General features: G+C 41.0%; 1 protein-coding gene across 6 annotated transcripts in view; it reads left to right on the top strand.

Moving 5' to 3' along the window:
- trim33 (tripartite motif containing 33) overlaps positions 1–19,929 on the top strand; it is a 29,783-nt gene that overhangs the window by 4,727 nt on the left and 5,127 nt on the right. For 2 of the 6 annotated variants that reach the window (XM_085781272.1, XM_085781270.1), the window contains exons 3-19: positions 2,439–2,592; positions 3,189–3,321; positions 5,166–5,282; positions 5,393–5,507; positions 6,219–6,365; positions 6,847–6,964; positions 8,068–8,375; positions 8,926–9,120; positions 12,943–12,999; positions 13,257–13,457; positions 14,302–14,434; positions 14,573–14,636; positions 15,510–15,666; positions 16,626–17,050; positions 17,385–17,496; positions 17,606–17,680; positions 19,240–19,392. In XM_085781272.1, the coding sequence (XP_085637398.1) occupies positions 2,439–2,592; positions 3,189–3,321; positions 5,166–5,282; positions 5,393–5,507; positions 6,219–6,365; positions 6,847–6,964; positions 8,068–8,375; positions 8,926–9,120; positions 12,943–12,999; positions 13,257–13,457; positions 14,302–14,434; positions 14,573–14,636; positions 15,510–15,666; positions 16,626–17,050; positions 17,385–17,496; positions 17,606–17,680; positions 19,240–19,392 (2,664 nt within the window). The remainder of the gene's footprint in view (positions 1–2,438; positions 2,593–3,188; positions 3,322–5,165; positions 5,283–5,392; positions 5,508–6,218; positions 6,366–6,846; positions 6,965–8,067; positions 8,376–8,925; positions 9,121–12,942; positions 13,000–13,256; positions 13,458–14,301; positions 14,435–14,572; positions 14,637–15,509; positions 15,667–16,625; positions 17,051–17,384; positions 17,497–17,605; positions 17,681–19,239; positions 19,393–19,929) is intronic. The other 4 variants (XM_085781274.1, XM_085781273.1, XM_085781271.1 and 1 more) reach the window with 3 other exon arrangements.

Genomic DNA, 19,929 nt, shown 5'->3' with positions numbered 1-19,929 from the left:
TGGGTGATGACACATTTGCCCCGTTTACATGAGAGCTTTAATTCCGGAATAAAATCATTTAATTCGGAATTAAAGTTAATTCCGCTTTAAAAAGATCATGTAAACACTTAATTCCGAGTGAAAATTTAATTCGGAATTAAACTTAATTCCGAATTAAGTGGGTGGTTTATTCCTATTTTAAAGCGGAATTAATTAATTCCTCTATCATGTAAACGTTTATTCTTTTTAAAAATAATTCCGGTCGTTCTGCGCATGCGTATTAACTGACTCGCCGCTCTGTGTGTGTGTCGCGGTGATAATTTAACCGTGAAAAGTAGGCTACAACACACACAACATAACGTTACAGCCGCAGTGTTGTGAGTGAATCATGTCGGGACAACCAGGCTTCATGAACCCTCTTCACAGACCCCGGTGCTTTGCCGCCGCCGCCGCCGCTGCTGCTCTAGTGGCGGCCGGGCAGCGGGGTCTGTGAAGAGGGTTCATGAAGCCTGGTTGTCCCGACATGATTCACTCACAACACTGCGGCTGTAACGTTATGTTGTGTGTGTTGTAACCTACTTTTCGGCTACAACACACACAACATAATGTTACACACAACATAATGTTACAGCCGCAGTGTTGTGAGTGAGTCATGTCGGGACAACCAGGCTTCATGAACCCTCTTCACAGACCCCGCTGCCCGGCTGCCGGTGGCTCACACACCGGGGAAGGCGATCCGGGCAGTGAGGGTGTGCGAGCCCGGCGCCGCCGCCGCTGGGGGCGGCCGGGTGGGGAAGGAGCTTCGCCTTCCCCACCGTAGCAGTAGCGGCGGCGGGGGCGGCCAGGCTCACACACCCAGGGAAGGGAAGGCCATCCTGGCAGTTAAGAGGAGAAACTTTCTGCTTCTAAGTCGTTGTTAAGTTTAGGAGCAGCGGAGCGGCTCGCGGCTGCAGCTCTGTTCACTTCACACCAGCTTCACACACTGGGAATGGAGTTTGTTTTCTTCCGGTAGACGTAAATACGTAAACACGTGTACCCTGTGTCCAATCAGAACGCTTCCCGACCTCCAGACGTTGAGCGGAATTAAATAAAGGCGATTTAACGTGTTTTCCATGTAAACCGTCATTCGGAATTATTATGTCCATGTAAACTCGAAGGAAAATATTTTAATTCCAAACTATTTAATTCGGAATTAATTAATTCCGCTTTAAAAACATCATGTAAACGTGGTAATTTAGTGTTTTAAGTATCGTTCAGGCACATGTTGATGCACTCTCTATACTATTTGATAGTTGTTGTTGCCACGTCGTCTTTGTTGTAAGAAAAAGCTCGTAGCCATCTTTGTATAATAACTATTCTCCAGGCTTCGTCAGAACATCTTGGCAGTGGTAAAATATGAAATTGTTTTGGTTATAAAGCAGGCAAAGATTGACAATTCCCACCTGCACAGGGTGCTGTTAGAATCCGTGGAACATAGATGAAGCAGAGTGGTTGTTCAGTTTGTTTTGTTTATGTGAACGTTTACATTTATAATAATAATAATAACACGATACCTCTGCAAATGGCCACCTGCAGCCATACATGATTCTGTTGGGAAACTGCTTGGTGGCCACGATAAATGTCAGAGGGGTGTTGTGAATGATGAAAGGCAGACGGGAGAAAGCAAAGCAGCCCAGTTGATTATTAACGTAGCAACACTGGTTCAGATAAAATGTCAAAGTTAGTTCATTAAATCATTTGACTCCATTTTTCAGTTCACATACATTTCATCACCTCCAGTGTTGATTCATGGGCATTTTCATTACATCCACTCTTTGTTACTTCTGCCCTTGAGGCCACTCGCGCGAAATGATAAATGGGAAAGTTACATTGTGAATGATGAATGTGAGACAGGAAAAATAATGAAACACGGCTCTGTTTTCTGACTGTTTTAATTAAATTGGCTTTTAATTAATCAAATCAGGTGATAATTTATCATTCCATTTTTCATTTCACGCCCATTTTTTCTTCCCCATTTTTCAATTTGCGTGCATTTCCATCTCCTCCATTTTAATCACTTATTTTTTGTTTCTTCCACTCATACTGGATGCTGTGAAATTGTAAATGCACATTCACACTGCAGAGAGGAAGAAACCCATTTTAGTTTTGATTTTACTGGCTTTTCTCTCGTACCACCATTAAAACACACTTGAGCTATTGCTCAGACCCAAGTCAGTGGAACATGGAAAACCCAGAGCCATTGTTGCCCATTAGTATTTTTCAAATGATCATAAATCTTGATCCCAGAGCTGTCCAAACAAGTCACACCATTTACCATTTACATGTTTTTCAGGCTGGAATTGTTACATATTGTCATAATATGTCAATATGAAGTCAATATCTCTCTGAGGATCATAGCCCACATCTGTAGGAGCTGTATCATTCTTAGGTACTCGTTTGTGTTATCTTATCTGCTCAAGGTGTGCACAAGCTGTGAGGACAACGCAGGAACTATAGGCTTTTGCGTGGAGTGTGGAGAATGGCTGTGCAAGACCTGCGTGGAAGCCCACCAGAGGGTCAAAATCACCAAGGACCACAAGATTCACACAAAGGAGGATGCCGATGCTGCCTCCGGTAAGATGGGTGATCCTCAGGGTGGAGGACAGAACTGTATTAACTGAAGCCAAAAAAAAAAAAAACTTGCAAAAGCCTGAGCAGGACGTAACTGTAGTCAATGCACTGTGAATGTGGTGGTGGTGGTGCTGATGGTAAGGCTGTTGCCATGGTAACAGTGCTGCAGAGCCTGGTTGCTCAGATGGTGTTTCTAGCTGGGGGAGAACATACATCCTGAAGCTCTAACTGGAGTTAGTTTTTTGGGCGTTTTTTTTGTGTGCCTTGATTCAGAAAGGAGAGTGAAGTGAGACAGGAAAGATGAAATGCAGCAAAGGGCTGCAGATAGGGTTCAAACCTGTGACCACTGCAATCAGGGCTAAGCCTACATGGTACGCTTTCTGGCAGGTCAGCCACTGAGGACCCACCTCACTAGATTTTCTCACAGGTTATCTGTCTTGTTTTCAGTCTTGTTTGCAAACTTAAAACTTAAATAATTACTGACAACTTTTTTTGTAGCAGGTTATTTCTTTGCTTCTTTTGTTCTGTCTTTTTCTTATCAGTTTATCTTGTGATTTTGCCCCTCACTCAGTTTACCTACTCCTCCTGTGTGTCTACAGAGTCTGTTGGTACGTCAGGACAGAGGCCTGTTTTCTGTCCCGTCCACAAGCAGGAGCCACTGAAGCTTTACTGTGAGACCTGTGACACTTTGACTTGTAGGGACTGCCAGCTGCTGGAGCACAAGGAGCACAGGTAACTGAGCATCCGCACATCCTTTTTTTTTATTACCAATGGACTGCCAGTCTCTTGTCTTTCAGCTTCTTCAATACACCTGCGTTTTCAACCAATTCGAACATTTTGCACCAATACTCATGTTAATGAATTCATATATGTGTATTACTGATTACAGTCATTACTGTTTGCATATGTGTCACATTACTGCAGACCATTTCCTTCAGCATGCCATAAGATTTTAATAAATGTGCTACCCTGCAGGCAGCCATAGAGCTCGCTCATTTCAGTGCATTTAGAGGAAATCCATAGGCAGACACTTCCCTGAACCCCTGTGGTACTGTATTTCAGCCTCATTTACAATAAATGAACAGAAAATTGACCAGTTATAAGTTACAAAAATGAGACAAAAATCCAACAATAGAATTTTAATAAATCCAATAGGAACAGGGGAAAAAATCAGTTCCAGTAAAGTAAATCTAAGACATGAGTCTGGATTGTGTCCTTGTGCTGTGCTTGTCAGGCATTGTCCACAAGTACATTATCAGATCTTCAGAGTGTCTCCTGGTGTTATGTCACATCGGGAAAGCAGTGAGCCAAATGAAGTTGTCAGCTGTTTCATCTCCAGACTTTGTGCTCCGGCAGAAAACTCTTCAGCTGAGGGGTGGACGAAAACATAAACATGTAATAAAACAGTAGTTTGTAAACCTACTGCTGGAGCCCTGCTGGTTTTTCATTGTAGATATCTGATCAGGGGCTGAATTACATCTTGCAATATGAGTTCCTACCTGGCAGGGATGAAAATGAATTATCCCACCATAAAGCAAAGGAAGAATTACCCACTCACAGACTCATAAGTCTGCTACATTTGACAGCAGGAAACAGCAATCGTGACTGGGGATGGAACGGTTTATGGAAACGCTCTGAACCAGACAGTTCAACTGTCTTGGTTCAGAGCGTTTGTTGCTTGGTTCATATACATGTGCAACCTTTTCTTTTTTTTCATTTAGTACGAAGGCAAAGGAGCGTAGCAGGCGTTTATACTGTGGACATGGCCCCGCTCTTTCTCACACATATGTGTGTGTGTGTGTGTATATATGTATATATTATTATAATAATAATAATAATAATTCATTTAATTTATATAGCGCTTTTCAATAACCCAAAGACACTTACAAAGAAACGGGGTAGAGACATACAGGGGGAGACGAGGGAGAGATACCAAAGTAATGAGCAAGATGATGGGTAGGGGAGGTCATAGGCTTGGGAGAAGAGGTATGTTTTTAAACGGGACTTGAATGTGGGGAGTGAGGGTGAGTCGCGGACAGATTGGGGGAGAGAGTTCCAGAGTCGGGGTGCAGTACGGGAGAAGGCTCTGTCGCCGAAGGATTTGAGTTTGGATGTGGGTGTTGTCAGGGAGAGAGTGGAGGAGGATATATATATATAGATATCTATATATATATATATATATATATAGATATCTATATATATATATCCATCATCTTGCTCATTACTTTGTATATATATATATATATATATATCTATATAGATAGATATGTGTATATATTATTTAGAAAAGGGGGTGAGAGCTAAGCTATGCTTCTTCTCACTCCTTTTCGAATATGTCATTTATTTTCTTTTTTCTGTGTTTTATTATTTTGCGTCCTCAATTTTCATCTCTATATTATGTTGTGCAAAGAATTTGTTTAGTAGTAATCTTGTACTATTTGAATATTGTATGTATAAACAGTACAAAAAAAGCCAGTGACATTTTGCCCGGAAACCTCTTTTGTCAAACATAATTTGTTAAAATCATGGTTTATCAGCTTCAGTATGCTAAGTTGTTGGCTGTTCCCTGCTCACAGGTACCAGTTCCTGGAGGAGGCTTTCCAGAACCAGAAAGGCATCATTGAGAGCAGCATGGCCAAGCTACAGGAAAAGAAAAACTATGTCCATTACTCTGTCTCTCAGGTGCAAAGCAGGTGTGTGTTTTTGACACAGTTTATGTATCTTAATAATGATGTGAATGGGCTGTCAATACAGTCAGTGCTGTTTATGACGAATTAGGTTTCTTTTTTTTTTCCCTGTACAGGTTAAAAGAGCTGAACGAGACGCACAGGAAGGTGGAGCATGAAATCAAAATCGCAGTATTTACTCTCATAAATGAGATTAACAAGAAGGGCAAGTCCCTTCTGCAGCAGCTGGAGGTAAGACGATATTAAAATGAAAGTCGGTTTGCAACAAGCTCCTGGAAAGTAATTTAAAAAAGACAATACGTAGACTGTATGTAATGGATCTGGAACAATAGTTTTCAGGAAGCATTCAGAAGAGCTCATCCTGTTAAAGACATTTTAGCTGGACATGCTATGTTAATGTTGTATCACTGAATTTTCACGTTTTTTTTCTGAAGGCTATGCCAATATAATGAGGCGTCCCACAGCACATTTATCACATTTGTTTACTCAACACATTTTAATTTATTTAAGATGTATAATTTCAATCTCGATATTTTGATGGATTGCCTTTATTAATTATGTCCATAGAGATTAGAAATTCCATTAATTTTCATTCAGTTAAATTTCTCTCTTCTTATGCCTGCTGTTTTTCAGCTATGCTGTGATTTATATTTTTTCCAGTTCTATCACTGAAACCAATTCTGTGTAGTTTGCTACCTTGACATTTGCTGTGTTCTTATTTATTTATTTATTTATTTTTTTCTTTGCTGCAGTCTGTATGAACTGCTGTGATGAAACCCAAATACCCGTCTGGGATTATTATAGCTTCACCTAATAATCTAATTCATCTTCATGCATATGCAAACACTATTGTAATAGCTTGCTGATAGCTAATAGCTTGGTCAAGTGTCAGGCTCTTTCAGTAACAGCCCCTTAACCAAATTAATCTCCCCCTCTGTTTAGAGTGTTACCAAAGAACGCAGCATGAGGCTCGTGTCTCAGCATAAGGATACCACCCAGCTGGCCCAGCAGATCCACCATGTGCTCAACTTCTGCCAATGGGCCATCACCACTGGCAGCAGCACAGCGCTGCTCTATAGCAAGAGGCTGGTATGTTTCATAAGCTCCAGATGTTCAGCTGTTTGAGTGGCTAAAGCTGACAGTACACCGAGGAATAAAAGGAAGTTTCCTTTCCAACACAGAGAAACATGACTTTGTGACAAAAGAGACCCAGACTGTTTGATGCATATGAGAAGATTCATACTTATTTTAGTGTTTTGTATTGGTGATATTTCCTCACACAGTGTGAGGAAATATCACCAATACCAAACAGTAAAATATAGTGTGTATAGTGTGACACTATGTGGATGAGATTTTTTCTTTTTTTCTTTTGGCTCAAAGGAGGGATGTTTGTGTCACGTGGATTTCACCACTTACCACAAGACAGTCAGCAAATGAGATAGCTGAGGGCTTAATTGTGGGATTGTGGAATAATGCTTTCTAAAGGGCAAGTTGACAAATGGGGTTTTTGTTGCTCCGGTATAGCCAGGCTTACTAATCGAAGAACATTTGTCTTTGTGTGTGTGTGTAGATCCTATTCCAGCTTCGACAGCTATTCAAGGCTAGACTCGAGCCAGCGCCTCAGGCCAATGGAGTTGTGCGCTTCTTCTGTGACCCGACCTTCTGGGCGAAAAATGTGGTGAATCTAGGTGAGAAGGACCTACTGTTAGTTTTTTTTATTACTCATTAGTTTCTATTTTAATAACAAGAAAAAGGATGACAGTAGTACCTTGGTGCTGAGCCCCGTGGTTCAAGTCAGAGCAGAAATCCAGGAGGAAACAGGAAGCAGGACGGCACATGTCACATTTTAGGAGCCTCCTCCCTCAAAAACATATACCTTTATGGGATAACAGTTATATTTTACCAGTAAGCCTGAGTTTGAATTCCCTGTCTCACTCAGTAAAAACTGAATGGATAAAAATCACCATGGCAACCGCAGGCTCAGTTTTAAATTGAAATGTTTTAGCATAGTTTTGCATAGTTTTTTTTTATCAGGAAACATTTGGCATTTAATTTCAGGTTGTAAGTATAACTGACTCAACACAACATTAATTCGGACTGTGAATAACTTTGTAGGTCATTGTGATGCATAGCTCTACAATTATAAAATAATAATCATTTAGCTTAGCTTTATCTTTTAAGCAGTGTTTGCCAGCTGCTACCTTTCCCTTTCCATTTTAATTGTGAGTAAAGTCACACTTTCAGGCAAGCTGAACCTAATCAAGCTGCACATGCCACATTTTTGTCAACACAGACAACTACTCTATACCACTGTATTCAGCAGAGTCTCCTCTCCCAGGAGAGACAAACCTTTGGCTGATAGGATTCAATAGCCTTTGGCAAACCAGAGGTCGATTCGGTGTCTCTGAGCTGAATCCAGGTCTCACTCAGTAGAAACTGAGCACTTTGGATCGCCATGGCAACCCCTGTGAGCACTGCAGGTGGACATACAAGCTTTATTCAGATAAATTAATAAGACTACTAGCTGCAATGACCGTTGCATTTATCAAATATTTGACTTGCAGTTGGTAGTTGTTTGTTTTTTTTTGTCAGACCGACGACTAACAGAAAGGTGACTCATTGGTGACCCAGAGACAGAGACTGTATGGTGGCCAATACAGTTTGAAAATTAAGAAATAAACAGCTGATCAATGCAAAAGTCTGGATAAAATAAAAGAATAATTCAGACCAGTCAATAGTGTGTACCTCTTCACATTGTGTTTTACTTTCAACCCTCTCCTTCCATCTCTAGGCAATTTGGTAATAGAGAAACCACCTCCACCTGCACAGCCGCCCAACGTGATGGTAGGAGGACCGCCCATCTCACCAGGCCAGAGTCATTCTGGCAAACACCCCGGCGGACAGATCAACCTGGCCCAACTCCGACTGCAGCACATGCAGCAGGCAGCCTACGCGCAGCAGAAGCAGCAGCAGCAACACCACCAGCAGCAGCAGCAGCAGCACCAGCACCAGCAGCAGATCCAGCAACAGATGCGCATCGCCTCACAAATGTCCCAGCAGCACGCCAGGCAGGCTGGCCCGCCTATGGTTCAGCAGCAGGTACAAGAATCAGTTAACAATCACAAAAGTCTGTCCTCCAGTTTATAAGTGACTCATCAAGTTATTAGAAACTTGGTCACAGTAGTGCAACATAATTTAATTTACTTGTTCAATAATACAGGTTTGTTAGTTAATGCATGATATGTTATGTTATCTTATTGAATATATTTCTCATTTTGCACATAAATTGATTTCAGACTCAGTAGGGGGGTTAGTTATGAACTGCGTAACATTGCTCTACATACAGATCTCTTTAAATTTTATTTTTAAACATATGGGAGCCCATATAGAATCATTTAGAATAATTTACAACCTACATTTACAATTTACAACTTAATTTGCCCAACCAATGGTCAAAAGTACCTAAAATCTCCAGGTAAAATTTGCAAAATGAATCACTGCACTTGAAAATGCAAGTTGTCAGTTTATTTAGACAAATCAATAAATGGCCTGAATTACATATTTTGCTGCTGTGCTAACATGGCCTTGCTTGTGTTGATCTAGAAACCAGATTTTCAAACTTTTTTTTTTGTCTTTTAATTTTGAGCAGCCTCCGAGGCTTATCAGTATGCAGCAGCTACCAAGAGGGCCTGGGGGTATGAACGGAGGGCCAGGCCCTCCCATGTACCCCTCCTCCCACCACATGCGTATACCAGGTCCACCCCAAGGCCGAATGGCCACGGCCCAGCCAAGACATAACGGACAGCAGTATCCTCCCATGATGCAGCCTCAGCTACAGAGACAGGTCAGTAAAACCTCGGTTGTTTCTCTGTATGGAAATATGTTATGAGGGATGTTTTTTTCTTTGTGTCTAACACATTTGTTGCTGTACATGTTAAATCAGCTGTAACAGCACAAATGTGAGCTGTAGTTACTGTATAGATACACAGACTCTGGCTGGTCCATTAGTGTCGCAGAAACGAGGACAGGCACTGTTACAAGATTCTTTTTTCACATTTGTGGGTGCAACTTATCACAGATACCATTGCAAGAAAAAGTAATTATGATCAGATCTCTATTCAGAAACAAGCTGTTTCAACTAATAACATACAAATCATTTGATTACTCAACTGAAGATGTCAGGTGTTATTAAAGCTGGAGTCCTATCAATGAACCCAGAGAAGAAACACCAATAAAGATAACACATAAACAGGGAGTGTTTGATATTCATTCAGGGAACTCCCCGTTGAACGGGTTGGACCGCCTCTCACAAAAAAGCATCTCAGTCCCTTGTTGATCTGCATAAAGCTGAAAGGTCACAGAGTAATTTCAAAGAGGTTAGATCACTCCAGAACGACAACTTAGAAACACTATGATGCCTCCAAATACCAGTGGAGCTGCTCATTAGTTTATCAATCATGTTGTTCTAGTGTGGACACTGCTGAGGAAGCTGCTGTTTAAAAAAAAAAAAAAATCACTGCACACTTGAAGTGTGCCAAAGAGCAGCTTGACTCCTCCCAACACTACTGGAAACATGTTGAGTTTTTTGGAAGGAACACACAGCTCTATAGTGTTCAGTAAACCACCATGATAACTCAGTCAACTCAAAATTGATACATGGTGATGGAATCATCATGATCTCTTCATGTTGTCATCACCGAGGGCAAAATGAACCCATGAAGGATTTTCCAGGATGATGTCAGGGTGAGGGCTCAGGAGAAGCTGGTGATGCAGAAGCACACTGACCGGAAACATCAAAGTGAATCTACTACAAAATAACTTAAAGTGGCCCAGTCAAAGTCCAGGCATGAATCCATTAGAGATGCTGTGGAAGGACCTGACGACACAGGCTTTCACCACAGACGGCCTGAGAACCTGTGGAGGAACAATGATCCAAACTTCCTCGTGAACATTTTGCAGGTCTGATCAGCAGCTACTGGAAAAGATCGCTTTAGGTTTTTAGAGCCAGATCAGGTCTGACCAGTTATTAAATCACTAACCAGTTAATTCATGTGAGATCTCATACTTTTTCTTGCCACTGTATTAGAAGTACATATGTCAGTCGTTTAGCCGATAAGAGACAGCAGCAAAGAAATACCAAACATATTGCTGAGGCCATTACAAAGAGCACTAAACAGTTTATTCTTAATTGAAGGGATCCCCATCAAAAGATGTTCTATGTTTAGAAAGTGATGACACTGTCTACCATTCAAAATCAAATCAAATCATTGGGTCGATGAAATTCCCTTAGCCATTTGTGTTTCGGTGATAAATGGAAAACTGTTAATTGGGTCAATTGATGCCAGCTCACCCACACTTCAGAAACTTTCCCACTTCATGTTGTCAATTTTTAAAAAAGTTCATGTAACAACTCCTGTTAAATTCATGAGACCCTGTAAAATCCAAAACTCCAAAAGCTCCGTGGGTATATCAAATTTGGAAGATTGGCCCTGAGCTAAATTTCATCATTACAGATTAATACTCCATAGATTCAAAATTGCTTGCAAAAAAGTGAAAACTTTTATATTGAAGGTGCTTTATTTATTTATTTTTTTGGGGGGGTTAAAGTATTGTTTATTAATTTTATTACTGTCGACAATTCAGGAAAAAAAGACATGAATACATGTTTTAAAATATCCTTAGGGCTTCTTGGAGTGTGTTATCAATTTCAAACCAACCCAATGAAAAATAAACAACTGCTGAAGCTTCGAATACAAAGAATCGCAAAGATGATGAAATTCAGCTCGGAGGGAAAAACGTAAAAACTTCATAACTCATAAAAGTATTTGAAGTAGAGCTACAGGACTTTGTAAGGTCCCATGAATTTAATTTTCGAGTGTCCGTGACATGACCTGGAAGGTCCTGGGTCACTTTGTATGGAAATATTTAATTTTATTTTGAATGCTTCAAAATGCATCACTGGCCAAAGTTTATTGAAAACTTCATTGACAAAGCAAAAGTATAACTCGACCATAATTGCAATGAAATTGAACATGGATTGGACTTTGCAGTTGCAATATCATTCAGCCATGAGCCCAAAGAAAGGTCAACTTACAACTAGACCACTACACCACAAGTTCAGATTCCCATAACCTTTGCAGACAGGTCGACCTACACCAGAATCCTAAGCAGCACAATTGTGTCTTTGATTGGACAATTTCTGCTGGTTAAAGCACTTTTCCATCACTGGGACTTAAACCAGAGATGATGATGACACATTATGTGAAATGTGAAAACAGCGTGAGAGTGTCAGAGGAGTCTCTCATAGCTCTCAATTCTGTTTGTGGGTCATCGGATTCATCGCTGTCTGATAATGTAGCTCCCCTCAGCTTCATGGAGCTTAAAGTTTCAGCTCATTGATCACCCGTTCAAACCACAACTTAAAAGTCTGGGCTCCTCTCAGAGGTCCATTTAAACTGTGTTCAGCCTCAGCAGGGAGTCGTTCTCAGACAAACACAAAAATGCAACAGCTGCTCTGCTGGTGGAGGATTTAACTGCTTATGAGCCAGTTATCTCAGATCATAGAGATCTGGACCTCGTCCATGATCTGTGTGATCATGTCAATAAAAGTTAGACCTTTTTAAAATGAGCAATAATTGTAACAGAAAACATAAAATGCAAATGTACCAAGTAGAGTGCGGCCGGACTCCAACTCCCTGGTGTACACACTATGCAGCCACACTTAATTTTCCAAATCAAATATTTGCAGAAAGTGAATGTAAATGTAAAAGATATGAAAAGAAATGACGAGTGCTACAAATAACCTGCGTACTTGTTTCAGTGTGTATGGCGTCCGCGTGTCTCCATTGTTACAGTTTAGCGTTAACTTCTTGGAGTTTTATTTTTACAATCAGGAGTCATGTAAACATGATATACCACGCATCTTGGGGTCAGTCATCAACATGACACTCTGGTCCAAACGCCACACCACTGGCAGAGTGAAATCAAAATGTGTATGTAGTGAACCATACCAGCTGAAAAATGAAGCAATGTATCATTTTTCTCATCTGATGCACACCAACGTGGAAGATTAATATTTGTGATGTGAGCCTGTGACAGATTTCCCAGCTGTCTCTGAGCGAACATTTCAACACAGGGCGGATTCAACTGCAAAGTCCAATGTGCATTTTCAATTTCAAGGTTAGATTGTGGATTGCCAAAATAAAAGCATACTGGATTTTTCAGTGTTATTATAATTATGGCTGTACTTGAAAACTATTTGACTGTAAATTATTCATTTTAATTGGTAAACTTTAAAACATGAATATGGAACGTAGTTGTTTTTTTTTCTCCATTTTGTGCACACAAATGATAATTGAAATTTAGTTTCTAATTAAATAGCTTCATTAAGACCTGGCATTCCTGATTAAATGGCTTCATTACATGCTGAAACTCCCCACACAAGTTGCCGCTACTTTAACCCTAAAGGACCTGGTTCATATGAGTTTTCAGTGAGGGATGTTGATGCCATGTTCCCTGCCTCACTAGTGTATCTATACACATGAAGCTGGTTATTTTCTCAAGGTCAAGTGATGTGTACACTATGGAAATGTAAATTCACTGCATGCATGTTAGACTAGGTAAGAGAAACCTCCACTATATCCAGCCCCTTTTTCTTTGTGTCCAGATGTCTATAGAATCTGAGATGAGCCACCAAAGGTTTCGTTTCTTACTACAATCAGGGGTTTGGCACCTTTTTTTCTACTTTGCCATTTGTGTGTCTTGTGCAGCATGTGTTGTCACCCAAATGCATGATCATGCAACCATGTTGTTTCCACAACAAAGAATCTTTTTTTTATTCAAACTGAGTAAGTGACCTGTGCCATTGTTCCTGTCCTCCCTCCTTTCTTCCCTTCCTTTTTCTTTCTCTGTCCTTACTTCCCCCCTTCCTGTGATCCTTCCTGTCTACATCCCTTCCTCCCTCTCTCTCTTTCTGTACAGCATTCAAACCCAGGTCATGCAGGCCCTTTCCCGGTCGCGTCCCTCCACAATGCCAACCCCACAAGCCCCACCAGTGCCAGTATGGCTGGTGCTCACGCTCACCGCGGCCCTGCCAGCCCCATCATAGGTCCCATCGAGCTCATCCCCTCCGTCACCAACCCCGAGAACCTGCCCTGTCTTCCAGAGATCCCGCCCATTCAGGTGCGCACATCCCAGTCATGTTTGCTCCAACCAGGACTCTTTAAATGTTAATGAAAGAAAAAAACACAGTTCTAAACGTTAAACTATTGAACAGTCGGCTCATCTCTAATGTGTATTTTCATACTTAATATGGATTATGTCAGTTAGAAACCAGTTATTTAGGAGATGTCAGTGGTTTGTAAGTCATGAATTAGGTAACTAGAAAAAGCATTTCCTGAAGAAAGTGCTGGTGAATGCTGAGGGTTGCATGTCATTTCTGAAGGGATGCTGAGATAGTTGAAGAAATTGCAGAAGAGATAATGAAAAAGCTGAAGCTTTAGCTGAAAAGTATAACTTGTAAACTGAGAGATGAATGGTTTTAAAAGGGTTCGATTTTTAAAAAGGTAAAGTCTGACGGTTTAATGAAGTCTGTAGCGGGAAGTATTGATTTGTAGAAAAAGTTGGATATTTTAGCAAATTATTGTGATATTGTGAAAATTATAGCAGTTAAAGATATACAAAATATATGAACAATATAAAAAAGTTGGGTGTATCTGGTAATCTTCAGAGAAAGCTGCCCATTTTGATAGTTGAATGTTTTTTGTAGCACAAGTAACGCCTTCAGCATTCACACTAATAATGCTTAACTAATGCTCAATAGTGTATAGTCATTAAAAAGTGTTACTGAAATATCACATTAAGTAGTCCTGGTGTTGTGGTGAACGGATGACCATTTTGACAATATTCTAGTTTGTTCTATTTTCATACTGTAACTCAGAATCAAGTTTTTATTGAATCCTTAATTCCATTTCACAAACTCACTCTTGATATTTTGCTCATCACTGTGCTTCTCTGGCATCATTAGTTGGAGGATGCAGGTTCTAGCAACCTGGGCCACCTCCTGTCTCGCTACATCACAGCCAGCACACAGCATCAGCTGGGCTCAGTGGACATGAACCAGTCCCCTGGACTGTCCACACACTCTCCTGGATCTTCAGGTACACACGCTCAATGAGAGGGACTCCCATTCACACCCAACAGTGATTTCTCTTTATGTGATATTTTCTGCTTAACAAGAGGAACAACTTCCATGTCCAATCAGAGCTGATAACTGATGCTGTATCATCTGTCCACAGGTCTGTCCAATGCCCACACACCAGCCCGACCTTCGAGCACGTCCAGCACAGGCAGCAGGGGGAGGTAAGAAGATGAGATGGTATCCTAGTGGCCAAACAAGCTGTTCAAGTTTATAGAAAATATTTACACAGTAAAGTCCAAGTTAACAGACTTAATACATAAACAAAACACTTTTTACTTTTTAAACCACAAATCACAGATTGATAATGTTTGATAATTTTATTTTAGATTTATTTTATATTTGATTTTAATTCTGAACTATGCAATGGTTACTGGTTTCAACTTTGTACAGACTGGAATAAAAGTTAAAGTCATGGCCAGTTTATTTGCAAATACATGTCTTATTTGAAACTTAGATCTGCTGAAGTTAAAACCTGATACAGGACATTTGTGATACTGCAAAAATGTAAGTGTTTTGGTGACTGACAGAGTCATATATAAAGACATTTTAAACAGGAAGAGCTGCTCAAACTGCAGAGTCTGAAAAAACAGGAGCTGTGTCTGTGCGTGTGTGCATGTGCCTGTGTGTGTGTGTGTGTGTTTGTGTTTTCACACTTGGTTTGGTTGGTTTGACGCCTTCAGTGTTGCAGCTAAAACCAGGTGCATAACACAGACGCCTCCCAACTAGTGCTGAAAATCAGCTTTTTTGTTGATGTAGATTTTTGATAAATTTTTTGTTGAAAAATATATCACAAACATTAGAAAATTAAACGTTTGATTTCTTGCTGGTCAATTTTTCATTTTAAAGCATAGGAGCCAAATGAAACAAGCAAACTCTGCATGTTTGTCCTGAGCTCCGAAGTCACTGCAGTTTCAGTCCCTCTGCAGTTGCACTCAGCTTGATGAGTAGAGTTGCAATTAGTGCCTAATTGGTTTGATGTTAATGAGTTTGAACAACTGCAGTAATGTTCTCCATGATTTGCTTTTGTGTTTAAGCTGCAGCTCTGCAGGGAGGGCGGGGCCGGGAAGTGGAGCTGCTGTGGAGCAGGTGAAGGTGAAGCAGGAGCCGGGTACGGAGGATACAAGCTACACCTGTCCAGCTTCTTCTGTGAAGACAGAGCGTGGCAAAGACACCGGCAGGAGCGCTTGCATGGTATTAACACTGCTCCTTATCTGCATCTCTAGGGTCAGAAGAGACATACTGCACTGACCTGCTATACAGGTTATGTGCACTGCATTGTGCTTGTGTTCAGCTTACATTATGGTGTAGCTCATTCTGTCATAGGGAATCTACTCGCTAATATGTCATGTTATGGAAAGTGCAACAGAGCCAATTCTAAGAATGTGGGCAAAAGTATGTCAGCTAGTATAAATTCACTGAATACGCGTTCATTTATTTTTCATTTTAAGCCCGTTTTTGTAGATAAAATATGCCAAGGATATACTGTTGGCCTTCAAATGGCTAACAGTGGCTGAATGGGCCAGAACCAGAGGGTCACTCTGTGGATGATCCACCTTTCCAGCCACATCACCCTGCTCTTTCCATGAATTACTTGTGTGTGATGATTCAGTCAGAAATAACCAATTTTGTTCTTGGACATAGACTTACTGGTCACATCAATGTAAATACAAATTAGAAATGACATGAGGAAAATGTGTGAACAATGGGGAAATAAACAAAAAGGGTAATAGAGAGAAGATAAGTGCCAGGACTAAAACGGAGAAAGGTGAGATGATATCCTGAAATCACAGTTATTACCAGCCACCGGACTGTGTGGCTGCTGTTTGTGTTCGCCTTGTGTGTGTGTTTGTGTCATCGTGTCAAAATGTGATCGTAGAGACACCTACTGTAACAGGTACTGCAGCAGGCGTTAATATGTCTGTCTGTATGTGGACACAATGTTTGTCACAATGGAAGAATTACAACTGTGCAAGATACAGTTACGAGGTAGAAGATGGATTTATTCTGAGTCTGATCTTTTACTCTGTACATGTGTGATGTAACAATGATTCCTGAGTTGCACCATCAACAGGTTGGATCACATGACAGCTTTTTCCTATCCAAATGTTCTAATGTGTATATATATGCGTGTGTGTGTATGTTTTCCCCAGATGAGCAGTCCTGAGAACAGTCCCCTCCCTACATTAGGAGTCGTAGGCCAAGACGCACTCAAGACCCTAGGGGAGCGGATTAAAACGGAGCCCCAGTCTGAGACGCCTTGTTCTGGTCTAAATGGCTCCAGTGCAGTCACGTCGTCCTCCTCTGGTACCACAACGACCTCCACTACCTCGTCGCCCACTGAGAACAGCAGCGGCACGACGGGCCCTCCGCTCACTAATGGAAGCTTAGACAAGGGGGCAGAGGCCAAAGAGCGCGCAGAGTCTGGTGGAACAGGCAACTCCGGGGGGAAAGAGGACGACCCCAACGAAGACTGGTGCGCCGTGTGCATCAACGGCGGTGACCTGCTGTGCTGTGACCGCTGTCCCAAAGTGTTTCACATGAAATGCCATGTGCCCACCATTAAAATCTTCCCTAAGTAAGTACAGGTGACACACGCACATCTACGTTTGCTCCCTAATGTCAGGGAAGTAGCCAGTATTAGGAAGAAGACAAAACGGACAAACGCACAAAAGCAGAAGCACGAAGTTTAAAAGGAGAACAGGAACAGAAACATCCAGAAGCAACAGTAAAGCCAGAGCTAAACATTGACCAAGACAAAGGTTAATGGAGATCTGCTGGTCTAAATGTAACCCTGCAGATAATCCTGAATGTCCTGGATATTCTTCCTGCTGTTAATTGATGATGTTGGTTAAAGGCTAAACAAAATGAGACTGTAACACCCTCTTTTTTTGTGTGTGTGTGTGTCACAGGGGTGACTTCCTCTGCACATTTTGCCGGAGTCTTTCAAGCCCTGAGATAGAGTACTGTGATGACAACAGGAAAATGAAAGGAGAGCAGGGCATGAAACCCGAGATCCAAAGGGTCAGTACATCCACCAGTGCCCCCACATCGTCGCCACTTTAGAATACGTCTATGTGATCGCTTTGAGGAAGCTAACTAACTCTCTGTCTCTCTCTGTCCGTCTGTGCAGAAGTGTGAACGCCTCCTGCTGTACATTTTCTGTCATGAGCTCAGCGTAGGCTTCAGGGAGCCAGTTCCCAGCTCTGTAAGTGGCTCTTCACAACACACACAAACACACACTTAAGCACAGTTCAACCAGTTCTTCTACCTGATGATCACTCACCTCCACATTTCTTATCTTTCTTATCTTCATCAAGTAAGCAAAGCTTGTAGATTTTATTAGTCATCTCCTTCCGCAGTTTTATTATTGTTAAGCCCAGACAGATCAGACACAAAGATGAAGTAAATGTGAAGTAAACATGGTTGGAATCCTAAAGCAAAAATAAATACATTTTTGAATGTATGTTGAAACGGTAACCTTAGGGGAAACTGGGAGTATTTTGTACTTCTGTAAATCCGAACAATTATGAAAAGCACTGAAAAAACTGGCAGTGCCTAATTTTCATCATGTGTGCGTAGTTAGTGCAATTTATCACAAATGAATCAACATTGTTCAAAATGTACCTAAAAGGGATGGTTTTCAATTGTTTAATAAAGGCTAGACGTATTCCTGTGGTAACTGATTAAACATTGAGGCGATTCTAGACATCACCTCGGTTTTTTCAACAGACTATCTGACAGGACATTGCATAAGTTGTTAATTAACTTGCTGTTCATATATAGTATATATGAGGTAATTGACAATAATAATTGTGTTTATTTAATGAGTTTTCAAAATAAGGCGAAAGGATAGACTCAAAGGTTAGTCTTTTTTATAACAACAGTGTCACATTTTATTTTCAGTTGCTGTTGATCTTGGGCAAGCACGGTTACTTCCTGCCCACATGTCTTTTTTTGTCGCTACATAAAAGCTCAGAGAGAGAGAGAGAGAAATGTTTACTATAGCTAACTAGAAACTAAAGCTGTCACTAAGCAGATTGTAAAAAGACAGATCACATGTGGGAGTTTGAGGTAAATAGGAAGTAAATAAGAAATCTAGTCCACAATAGAACTGAAGAAGTTGTGCTGCATTCAGGCTCTGATCCTCTGAACAGTCTCCACTATTGCATTTACACAGTCTTTCAGACCAGGATATACAAAAGTTTCCCAGTGTCTTAAAATAAGTCTGGAAGCTGTAGCCCAGCCCACCATAGTAATCAACAGAAAATGTTTTTCTAATGGGCATTTGGTATCCCTGAGTAAACAAAAAGCTAGATCTTTTCGACTTCAGGTTTATGTGAGCTACTCAAAATGCTGCAGAACATCACGTCGTCCACTACACACTAGTTACATAGTATGTCAGAATTACTTTGATGTACGTCAGTGTATTTTATTTTGCACCACAGCTTTCAAATCATGAAGCTCACCAACTGTATTGTACTAAACAACAATACACCACAACAAAGACGTCGTGACAGACTCAACAGGAGAATCAATCAGTGGGAGATCAATGAGCTTTTTGTTGTGCATGTTGTAGCTCGAAATTGCTGCAGCACATTTTGGTCTAACCACTTCCCAGCTGTCTGGGAAACTACAGGCCAGATTTAATATACATTCATCTTTTTTATTGCCTGTGAGTAATGTATATCCCAAAACATAAATCTCAGTTATATGGGCTGTGGAGCCGATCTTATTTTTGACACGCTGCACCTTTCTTTAACCCAGGTGCCCAATTACTACAAGATTATCAAGAAGCCAATGGACCTGAAGAAGGTGAAGAAGAAGCTGCAGTTACGGAGCTCCCAGTACTACCAGTCCACCCAGGAGTTTGTGTCCGACATGCGCCTGGTCTTCAAAAACTGTGCGGAGTACAACGAGGTGAGCAGCATGAGTCTTGTGCCTGCTTCGGGGAATGGCATCTGCTCGTGTGTGTGTACGCATGCAGACAACGGTTAGACTGGTATGGGTTGAAGTTTAAACAATTACCAGCATTTCCAAAATCACAGAACAAATCATTTGAGATTTTTCACGCTCAAATGATGAAAGGCTTACACCACAGGCCTGAAATAAATAATTTACCTGACAAAAACATAACGAAATGAGTAAACAAAACAATATTTATGTGTCAGTGTTAGGTCTTTTGAGGCCAGAGCTGGCAAGCCGATATATTGGTCTAACCTTAATGTGAAGACACAGCCGTACACTGGGCAAGGAAGTGGAAAAAGTGGTGCTTACGACCTGCATTGTGTGTAGTTTTGAACACTTACTAACACTGGCTGTTGGGGGATGGAGTGTAAAGGTGTCGCTGTCGTCTCCTCACACTGGCTGCAGGAACACTGTGTCTGAACCTTGTTAACTCTGTCCTCGTCACAGTGATGAGTCCAATTAAGTTTGTGTTTTTAATGGATTGCTGTA

Source organism: Trachurus japonicus, chromosome 7 (genome assembly GCF_045865225.1).
Source record: "Trachurus japonicus isolate A0001 chromosome 7, Traja_1.0".
NCBI lineage: Eukaryota > Metazoa > Chordata > Actinopteri > Carangiformes > Carangidae > Trachurus > Trachurus japonicus.
The sequence above is the reverse complement of the archived record's forward strand: the minus strand, read 5'-3'. Positions and strand labels throughout refer to the sequence as shown.